At 32.7% G+C, this 11,751-nt stretch overlaps 1 protein-coding gene across 1 annotated transcript; it reads left to right on the top strand.

Moving 5' to 3' along the window:
* The first annotated feature begins 200 nt into the window (after positions 1–200).
* On the top strand, positions 201–4,240 carry LOC114078361. Its single transcript, XM_027919057.1, has 6 exons — positions 201–295; positions 377–464; positions 562–738; positions 818–1,104; positions 3,658–3,847; positions 4,229–4,240. The coding sequence occupies exons 1-6, from the start codon at positions 201–203 to the stop codon at positions 4,238–4,240; spliced, it is 849 nt and encodes a 282-aa protein (XP_027774858.1).
* The last annotated feature ends 7,511 nt before the right edge of the window (positions 4,241–11,751 follow it).

The following is an 11,751-nucleotide window of genomic DNA, read 5'->3' as shown; positions in this document are numbered from 1 at the left end:
TTGTTAGAGTTAGTACACTTTCGAAGGACTGGCAATATATTTGCTGGAGAATTCCACATGTGAAGTTTGATCAAACAGTGTGGAAAACACCCTAGGACTTGACGTCCCCTACCATTGGATTTATTCCAATTTTTGATAGTTTCCTCAGGTTTCATAGAGGAATAATATTGAAGGTCATTATCAAAATTATTAGTCTAATAATGTGTCCTGATGTTGATTGCCCGTTGCTTGAGGATTTGGTGCTAAAAGACATAGACAATCCGTACTTCATGAGTATTAATGCTCCGAATCTAAGGTCATTTGTCTTTCGTGGCGTTATACAATAGATACATCTTGAAAATGTCCCTGTTCTTTCCAATGTTCTGTATGCGCCTAGAGAATTAGTTCTAGAGGACGAAGATGATTTTGTCAATATTTTTTCGTCTATTCCTGCTCTCGAGTGTTTCAGCTGGGATCTTTTTGAGGTAATGTTCCTTCATTTTACTTAATGGTAATGCATTTTTATGTGTACTTTTTTTTTTGGAATTTCAGTCATCATGAGTTTTGTCATTTTATTCGTAGGTCGATAATGGATCAACTAAAGTTATACCAACAAGGCTTCCATCAGTTCTTAACTGTCTGAAATGTCTATTCATGTCAGGGATTACTCTTGGAGAGTTTTTTGAGCTTTCGTTTGCTCTTTGCATAATACGGAGCTCTCCAAATTTGGAAGAAATTGAAATTAAGATTGTCACTAATGTTTATTTTCTCCCTACCTTTTCCATGTTTTTATATTCGTATGTAATGACTTGATAATTTTTTTCTTGATTTTTCTTAGGAATGTATCCTTAGTGATGGAGATTATTTCGAATGTGTGCCCCAGGAGGTTGTTGATGAGATTCCTGCATGGTTTTCGGATATCACATTTAATCATCTGAGAACAGTTAACTTTTATGATGTACTATTAGAAGAGGTTGAAATGCAGCTTATCAAGGTTTTATTGGCAAAGTCTCCATCACTGGTGAAAATGGTAATCAAGCCTCGTCAAATGGAAACTAATAAATCTCTCAACGTACTAGCGGAGATAACAAAGTTTCAACGGCAATCATCTAAAGCAGAAGTCGTGTATCTTGTTAATTAGTATCATTATCACAATCCTTCTTAATCTTTTGCTAAAATATTTTGGAAGTACAAACAGAAACGACACGTTTGGTTGATTGAGTAGCAAGGCTGTGTTTTGCCTTTGCTTTAAGGTAATATAAAAATTTTATCTGCGTGGAAACATAGAATTGTGAACCTGGATGAATGTTTTGAATACTCTGTTTGGGAACAGAGATGGTTTTACATTTCATGCTTGTTATTGATTTAAGACTTTGGTTGTATATTTTGAAATTATGTTGTGTCTTGCAAAACTAACAAAGATTTTGCATGACATTCTTGTTATTGATTCATTTCTGAAATAAGACATGACTTTGGAAGTTGGAACTGTCACGGGCTAATTCAGGTAGAAAATGAAAAACACATGATTATTTACATATAAAACTAGCAAAAGAAAAAAGAAAATGAAACTTTAAATGTGTCTTAATTAGCTTTTCCTTAATTTTTTCTTATACTATATATATTCTCTCTATTTTAATATTTGTAATGCATCTTAAATAAGATATATTACATGCTTTAACATGTAAGATGACAGTATGATATACAAAATATTTAAACGAGAAAATGTATATTACTTGGGAGTTAATATATATACTCTTAGAATCATTCAGAAAAACGAAAAAAGAAGTTTTAGTTGATAAATACGAAATCAAATATGCTCTTTATTTCAGATGGGGGCACAAAGGTCAATTTGATTTAATTTTTAATTAGAAAAAACCTAAACTAACTATTTCATTTTTATTAGTTCTAAAAACTAAATCAAATCATATAAAGTTGGATTTTTCAGTTTCGACTTTAGTTTATTTTTTGATTTTTTTTATAATTACACGGTGATTGAAAAAGAGATTAAATATATTTTCAAAATTTTCAAAAAACGATAAAATTCACATAAATAAAAAATACTTTCAACATTCGTTACAAAATAAATTGTTAACTTCAAAACTGAAACTATTATAGTATAATTGTAACTTTCATCCTAATACAAAATAAAATAATTTCAAAAGTATGTCTCTTCAGTTTCTTCCAACACCTCCATTTGATAAGACAAAGAGATCAGAGTGCTTCACATTCATCCTCTCTCAGGTTCTTCTTCTTCTCTGTTATCACAAACTCTCTGCTTTTATGGTTCTTGTTCTATAGAATATTGATATCAAGATTGCATTTTTATTTTTTGGGTATGCTTTAATATGATTAAATTGAAGTGGGGTTTTCTTAAAACTTGACGGGGTTAATGTTTTTCAAGGACATGGTGTGTTGGTAGGTGTAGGTCTATCATGGATGTGTTTCAGTAGTGGCGGAATTAGAATTTCTACTAGTTTGAAATAGGAATAATAAGTTTTTAAGTTTTGGATAACTAAAACAACACTTATTTTACTTGGATTTGATACACTTGAGTTGTTGGTCTTTCTGAAACAATCTCTTTTTCAGTACACAAGTAAACTAGGTAGTGTTTACTCTAACCGGATAGTTTCGAGATTCCTTACATATTGTGTTCTTTTTTATTTTCTGTAGATTCTTGTTGTAGTAGTCATTTGATGTTATGCTTCCAAATGAAAAAAAACTACTTTTACCTCCGCGGATGTACTTAGCAACCTTCCTGATAATGTAATTGATGACATTCTGACGAGGTTGCCTTTACGAAATGTTGTGAGGACAAGCATCTTATCAAAGAAATGGAATATAATTGGCATAGACTTCCACAACTGAAACTTGATCAAACACTTTGCAAAAAAAAAATAGAGGAATTGATATCATTTGATATATTTCCTCTCTAGGAATGGCATTCAACATCTTGTCCTTAAACCTCCGTTTAGGAGTAAGCCATATGAATTGCCTTCTGCATTTTTTACATGTTCACAATTGAGTACGTCCTCATCCTGTCTTTGAGGGATTTGATTGGTTAATTAGCTTAGAACTAATTGAAGTCAATATTACTTCTGAATTACTTGGAAGTATAATCTCACATTGACCATTGCTTGAGCATTTGGTGTTGCAACATGACGCGATCACAAAATCACATCGAAATTAGTGCTCCCAAGCTGAGTTCAATTATCTTCACTGGCAATATAAAGTTTTTACATTTAAATAATGTCCCTCTTCTTTCCAAAGTTTCATATGAGCCTACAGAATTTTCGGTAAAATTAGAACATGATGTTAACAAGATTTTTTAGTCTATTCCTGCTCTCGAGAATCTGTGTTGGAATCACGAGTATGTTCAGGTAATACAGCTTCATAACTTGCATTTTCATAACTTTAAGTCATCCTAATTTCCGCATGTTCTTCCTAGGACGTGTATGTTGGACCAGCTGACGTTATACCGACAAGGCTCCCTTATGCTCTTTATTGTCTTAAATGCCTTCACATATCTTGCATTAACCTAGAAGAATTCTTTGATCTTTAATTTGATATTGAGGTTGCTTAATTTTCTCTCTCTTTTATGTGTTTTTCGTGTATGCATTAACTTTCTTATTCTGTATGCTCATCAGATCTTCAATTTTAAACTTTCTCTATCTTTCTTAGATGTACGTTGTTGGTGATGATGAGGACTATTTTGCACATGTGCCCCGGGAGGATGTTGATGAGATTCATGCAAGCTTCTCAGATATTTAACCACCTGAGGACAGTTAAGCTGAGCAATGTAGCAGGTGCAGGGGCGGAAATGCAACTTATCAAGGTTTTATTGGCCAAGTCTCCAGCACTGGTCAAAATGGTAAATCGATCCCTATAAAATGAAAGTAGAAAAATCTCTCAAAGTACTCACAGAGATATCATATTTTCAGCGAGCATCATCTAAAGCCCAAGTTGGATATAATGTAGATTAGTATCTGTATCGCAATCCTTCTTGAGCTTAACGTGTCTTTAATCACATCGTGATCTTTCGCTAAAATGTTTGAAATCATAAAAAAAATGTTGATACAGCAGTAAGGCTGTTATTTTGCATTTGCACTCTATCAGTTCGAGAACATAAGTGAATCTGGATGGATGTTTTTAATTAATCTGTTTCAATGTCTGTTATTTGAATGATCTATGGGATGACACTTTGGTTGGTTACTGATACATTGCATTTTTTTCTTTGATATGATCATGACAGGAGTTAGCGTAAATGGAATAGTAAGGATTCATATAGTCGATTTCAACTAGTTGTTTTATGAGAGTCGAATTTATTTAGTTGGACGTTGTTGACACATTGTTCTGAATAGTGAGAAAGAATGAAATTCGATCAAATCTCTTTTGAATGGAAAGATGATCCTTTTGAACATTTTTCGATGAGAATTACGTATTTATAAGCTGAAATTAAATTTAAACAATATTATTCTTACAAGCTCAAAGTTACAATTCCACATCCTAGAAAAATTATCACTCAAAAGTTACAATTAAATCTCTTTTGATGTTTATTTTGGAGCATCATAATAGAAATCTTAGATATTAATGTGATTATAAATTATTTTATCAAAATTTAGAGTGAAAATATGTCTTTTTTATTTTATATTAGTTAGTTATATTTCACATTACAAAAAAATCATAAATAAAAAAATGATAAATTTCATTAATTTGGACGTTAAGAATCTTTTTCTGAAGGTATACAAACTTGATTACATTTAAAAAAATTAAAAAAGGAATAATTTTAAGGATAAATGAGATCAAAATGATTGAAGGAATTATCTATAATAAAGTGAATAATTAATATAGTACTATGAAAAGACTTTCTTTTCGAAACAACCTAAAAAAAAAGTAAATATCACATAAATTAAGGGGAAATGAAAGTAAAAATTAATGTGATTATTTATTTAGAGAAATTGGCAGGTATATTTAGTTACTGAAAATTTACTTTGATCTGTCCAATTTAATCCACTTATTTTTTTTGCATGTGACATTTAATACCTCAAAATAGTTTAATTTGATTGTGTAGGCCAGTTACAAATTCAATTTTATGATTTTATGACTTTTTTTATTATAGGAAATCGTCATTTTTATGTATAAGAGATCCAGAAAATACCAAGAGATATCATTTGTTCAGTATTATAGAAAAAAAATTGAACATTTTAGCTATTTTTATGTAAGGGCGAATCTAGAAGGGGCGAAGGTATATTCATTTGAATTTTCTTGACAAAAAATTTATATGATATATATATAAGAATTTTTTGGCGTTTAGTATAAAATTTAAATTCCTCCGCATAAATGGCTTTGTACATTGTAACGCGTTTAAATTTCACTTGTTTAATTAACATTTTTAGCAGAACATGAAAAAGTTAGAGGTTTTGTAGTAGTATAAATTTTTTATACATATTCATAAAAGTTTTTTATCAATAACGTTATTGTGTACTAAAATATTTTAAAGAACTAGTAAAATAATGAAACTTAGCAAAATTTGAGTTGAATTGTGTCTTGACTCATTATCTGCCCAGTTTTGGCTCAATTCATATTGATCCAATCAAATTCAGTTAGGGTTGGATCTTGACCCGTTTGTTGTCTTGACCCATATGATTGACCTAAAATTGATCCAATTTGCTCAATTACCGTCCCTAACAATGCCAAAGATTAAAAGAGAAGAAAAATCAATGCTACAAATGCACTTATACAAGAAAAACTAATTAAAAACTACCAAATAGTTATCCTCTTTGGATGAGTCGCGATTTAACAGAGCAAATGAAGATTAGCCAAGAAATGCCTAATGTTACAACCAAATTGTAGATAGCCATGTGTATTTACCATTTTTCTATGAAATAAAAAGATTAGCTATAAATAGTAATTATTTTTAGCATTCACTACAAATATTACTAATATGATAATTACAGATCATAAATTAGTTGTACCATATAAGTTTTATTTTATTTTAATAATTTAAATAGATTCATCATTTCATTAGATTACATGTTGCGCAACAAAAATAATAACATTTTCTGTGAAATCCTTTAAATTGGTCCTTTTATGATCATTAGGGTTACAACCTCCACTCGATTCAATCACGAAAGTTACCGTAACGTAAGATAGGGCAAAGGGACATTGATTTCGATTTCTGCCTCAAATATGCTCGTATAAAATCTTGGTATGTATATACATTAATTTCTTTATTAGCATAAATGTTTATGCTTATACATGCCGTATCAAAGCCTGGAACTTGAACTAATGATTTTCACTCAAGAAGTAACTTTATCTTGTTATGAGAGGCGAATCCACATTCATATGTGTGGGCGCATATACATGTATATCTATCTCTGACAAAAAAATAGATATAACTAACAGCGCACTCTTAATGAGTGTAGAGCTATCCATGTGCTAGAGAAATTACCCACAAAACTAGAGTTTGAATCTCGCTAAAGCCCTTATTTCTTTTTAAGTTTATTGGTGCACATGAAGTCTTCAATTTTTAAGCCAATTTTTTCTAGTTATAGACACAGATTTTATATTCTATTATGACATAAGATTTTAGACAACCATTGTTAAGATTGATGAAAGAAAAATGTGTTAGACTGGGCATTTAATAAACTACAACGATATTTTTTGATAGATTTTTAATACATCATGTTAGGAATCTAACTAAAAGAAAGATAATGATTCTTATTTAGTCCTAGAACCCACGAATTCCAAAAAGAAATAGTTATGGAAAAACATAATCATGTTTTTAAGTATTAAATCTTTTCAGGTTGCATAGAGAGTGTTGAAAGCAAATGACAAGTAAAAAATATGAAGGAAAGAAAAATAATCAGTATTCAACATATGACCTTTCTTAATTGATCATTTTAACATTAGCTAGTGTAGGAATCTCACGAAAGTATGGAGAAATCAAGGATGTATTGATGATTATAATGTTGAGTTACAAGTTTCTTACGTAGGAGAAGAGTCCTATTCTAGTTATACTAGGAGTCCTACTACAATGCGAATAATTACATGAGTAGTAATTTATTGCAAGTGAAATACCTTATCCTGATCAACTCCTACAATGTTCAGTAGCTTAATTGTACAAAACTTATAATTTAGTAGTCTAATCCTAGTATGAATCTAACTCTAACTCGTCAGACTTGTTCCTTCAACGTGTTCCATCAGTCGTCAAGATTCCTTCAACACTTCCCCTCAAGCTACTGAGTAGAGAAATTGTAACTCCTAGCTTGCTGCAAACACCAGACCTGTTTTGTTAAGGCTTTGGTATGAATAACAGCTAGCTGATCCTTAGAATTTACAAATTGAGTAAGAAGTTGTCCCCTGCCCCTTTCTCACGAACAAAATGATAGTCTAATTCATCATGTGTAGTTCTAGCATGCATAACTTGATTAATTTTCATGTACAACACACTCATATTATATTAATACAATGTAGGAACATATCGAAGGAACACTCCAAGGTCATCAAGCTGATATAAAATCCTAGTCATTGCTGGGGCAGTGGAGGCTAGTGCTCTATAATCAGCTTCAGCGCTCGATCGAGCTACTGTGGTTTGTTTCTTCGAGGTCTAAGAAATACAATTTGCACCTTTATAGATACTATAACCTGTAGTTGATCTCCTAGTTTTGCTACAACCTCCCCAATCAGCATTTGAGTAGTCATACAACCTACATGGTGATTGTGAAATAATTATGAGTCCAAAGTGTAGAGTACCTTTGATGTACCTGAGTATCATTTTTACTCCTTGAAAATGTTCAACGTTTGGGCTTTGCATAAATTGGCTTGCTAAATTCACAGCATGAGTGATATCAGGTCTTGTGAGGGTCAAATATTGAAGACTCCCTAATATCATTCTTTAAAATGATGCATATACAAAACTTCCCACAGCTTCATGCAAACCATGTTTTCTAGCCAAAGGAGTGGCTACAGCCTTTGCCAAAGCAATCTCTGTCTTTGCCAACATCTCAGCACCATACTTGCTTTGGTTTAAGTCAATTCCACCTTCGAAATAGTTCACCTCAATTCCTAAGAAGAAGTGTAAAGGGCCAAGATCTTTCATAGAAAACTTCTTTCCAAGTTGTAGAACCAACTCTAAAACATGAGATGGATTACTTCCTGTGACAATAATATCATCCACATATAACAAAGAGATATATTTTTCCTTTGTGTGTTTGCCAAGTAAATAGGGAAGGGTCAATCTTACTACACATAAAACCAAGGTGTAAGAGATGCATGATAAACCTATCAAACCAGACTCTTGTGGATTGTTTAAGACCATACAATGCCTTTTAAGTAGACATAGATGCTGAGGATACAAGGGATCAATAAAACCAGGAGGTTGACTCATGTACACCTCCTTTTGTAAGAAGCCTTGGAGAAACGCATTTTGACTTCTAGTTGTCCAAATTTCCACTTTGAACTGACAACAATGGATAATTACACCTTAATAGTTGTAGATTTACCACATAACTAAAAATATTTCTTCAAAATCTAGCCCTTCAAGCTGCCAGAATCCCATTGCCACAAGTCTGGACTTATACCAATCTATTGTCCTATCAACTTTTAATTTTGTCTTGAACACCCATTTGATCCAACCAAGTTCATACCAGGACATTTAGGCACAAAAATTTATGTCTTGTTAGTATGTAAAACACCAATTTCTTCTTGCATTGCTGCAAGCAAATAAGGTGATTTTAGTGCTTCCTTAGTAGTATTTGGTTCTCTCACAATTTATGTGTTGCTGCTAGCAACAAGTAAGAAGTGTCGTTCCTTCGCCTTGTTCCTGATGATCATATGATACCCTTGTGGTGCAGGAAGTACATCAACTGTACATTAACCAAGATAGTGGATTGGAGTGTAGCATTGTCAAGTTGAAGGTCAACTGGTACATTTACTAAAGTGGTTGTTTGATGATTATCATTGGTTGGACCTTTAAGAGCAACTTGTTCCTCACTGCTGCTGGCATATTCAAAATTCTCAGCTGGAGTTTCAATGTTAATGTATGGATCATCAAATTCAACCTGTTCGTCAACATCTGATACTGTGCTTGAGAGGTCAATAATACTCTTATCATCAATGAGTACATGAGGTGTAGCAGCATTATCACTAGAAATGAATGGGTGGGCTAGCAACCTGTACTTCTCCTGAATCATAATTATTGGGTGTCTGCAGTATAGAGAAAAACTCAACAAAAGTAGCAAGGTAAGGTGAGACATCAATGTTAATTTGATATTGCTTTGGAGACACAGAAGGTTATGTTTTTTCATCAAACACAACATGTCTGGATATGTAAACCCTCCTTTGTGTAAGCTGTTGTACCCTATGAAAACAAAAGGATAGGTTTTTGGACTGAACTTATTGTTACCCTTATTATACGAAAAACATATACACCCAAAAACTTTTAGGTTGTTGTAATCAGGTTGTTCCCCAAACAACTTAACAAACGGAGTCACCATCTTTATGACTGATGAAGGCAATCTATTTATTAAAACTACTGCAGTGAGGAAAGCTTAAATATATATAAACAGAGGTAGGTTAGCATGAAGTAGTAAAGTTAAGAAAGTCTCCATAATATGCCTATGTTTTCTCTGTGCAACTATATTTTGTTCAGGTGTGTTAGGACATTAAATATATCCCACAATATCATGATCTTCCAAATTCTTAATGAAGTCTATTTGGATAAAGTCAACACCTTCATCACACTGAAAAATCTTGATCACTTTAGAAAATTATTTTTCCACCATTTTCTAAAATTTTATAAAGACCTCAAAGAATTCAGACATCTTTTTCAATGGATAAATCCATGTATATCTTGTGTGATCATCAACAAAAGTGACATAATATTTCATATGTTGGGAAGATTCGACAGGAGCAGGTCCTAATAAGTCACGATAAATTTTCAATAAGGGTTCTTTATCAATTTCATTTCTCAAATAAAAAGGAAGTTTACAGCTCTTTCTCAACTGAAAACTAAAAAAACAGTAGGCATTTTATTCTAACTACTAACAGTAATGCAACTATTATTACTAAAAATTTTAAATACTTCAAATTAGCGTGTCGTAATCTAGTATGACACACGTTGTTTGACGTGTTCTAGTCGTGTGCAGCAGTCAAGGAATAGCGATTGTTATCTTCCAAAACATAAAGTCCATTCCTTTTAGATCCTTTGTTCATCAGTGTCCTTGTCCTCTTGTCCTTAACAACAAAGTTAGTTTCATCAAATTCAAGAGGACAACAATTATCTTTTGCAAGCTTACTAACTGAGAGTAATTTTTTGTTGATCTTAGGGACTACCAGAACTTTCTTTAACTTTAGACCTGCTCTAAATATTTTTCCAACATGTGTAATGTCTAACTTTGATCCATTCCGAACAATTATTTTATTTGGTTCATTGTAGTGTTTAAGACTCTTAGGATACCTGAGTTATGTGTCATTTGGCTACTTATCCCTGAGTCCACATACAAGGTATCATCAGTAATGTTTTGTAGATTAATAGCAGGAAATGCTTGTGGTAGCTCATCTTTGGCTTGGTAAGTGTAGTCTCACCTGTAAAAATGCTTAAGAGCAGTATGGTTATTCCTACAAGAAATTTGACACACGTCATAATTGTCCCTTTCAGACTTTCACTTGAAGGACTGTTCTGAGGACCTGGTCCATTTCTGTTGTTATAAGGACATGTTTCTTGTCCTTCAGTCTTGAAGCCTCTTTCTCTTGAATTGAAGTTATTATTTCCTCTTCTTTGTGAGTAGTTTCCTCTTCTCCTGCCTCTTTAAGCAGAGAATGCCATGTTATTGTTTTGTTAAGGCATTTTTCTTCATCCTCCCTCATATCAAAACCCCTGAGAGCATTAACAAACTGATTAAAAGTAGGATATGGTGTCTTACCTAGCATGACAGTCCTGAAGGTCTTGTAATTATGACCTAGACCTCAAACAAAATTAATCATTTTTGCTATTTTCATCTACAGACTTGTGAATGGTTGCAAGACCATCACATATGCCATTGAATTCCTGAATGTATTCGACAATTGTTTGTGTTCCTAGACTCACACTTTGCAGTTGTTACTTGATTTGGAATTTCTTATCTTTAATTGCTTGAAAATATGTTTCTTCCAAGCATTCCCACATCTCTTTGGCAGTTGAGTAGCCTACAATCAGGTACATGTTTTCTTCTGTCAAGGTGTCTGAAATACAACTCCTTCGTAACATATCCTTATCATCCCAATCATCAACAATGTTGTTGTCTTCTGCACCCTTTCGCCTGTTACAATTTTCTCAGTAGTTTGTCTAGTGGAACAGGGCGCTTAACGTGGTTCTGTGATGATTTCGGTTAATCTCATCATTTGAATCAACTAAGTCACTTAAGTCCTCCAAATAATATAGTTCATTGGCTTCAGTTTAATGGAGTAGGACAAAATAAGATGATGAAGTGAAGAGGTCGAATGAGTGTTGGTAAAATGGGCCATTGCGGTTTGATAATTTGGTTATTTTTTATTTTGATCTAATACGTTAAAGAGCGGAAAAACATTTTTGGTCAGATACCACGTATAAATATCACGAAAGTATGTAGAAATCAAGGATGTATTGATTATTATTGTCACGACCCAAAACCGGGGCCGCGACTGGCACCCACAATTTCCCTCCTATGTGAGCGAACCAACCAATCTAACCCTTATCATTTTAACATATATCAACAGAAAATAATGCGGAAGACTTAAACTCATTAAATAAAACAA

The sequence above is a fragment of the Solanum pennellii genome, chromosome 8 (assembly GCF_001406875.1).
Source record: "Solanum pennellii chromosome 8, SPENNV200".
In the NCBI taxonomy this organism is placed as follows: domain Eukaryota; kingdom Viridiplantae; phylum Streptophyta; class Magnoliopsida; order Solanales; family Solanaceae; genus Solanum; species Solanum pennellii.
The sequence above is the reverse complement of the archived record's forward strand: the minus strand, read 5'-3'. Positions and strand labels throughout refer to the sequence as shown.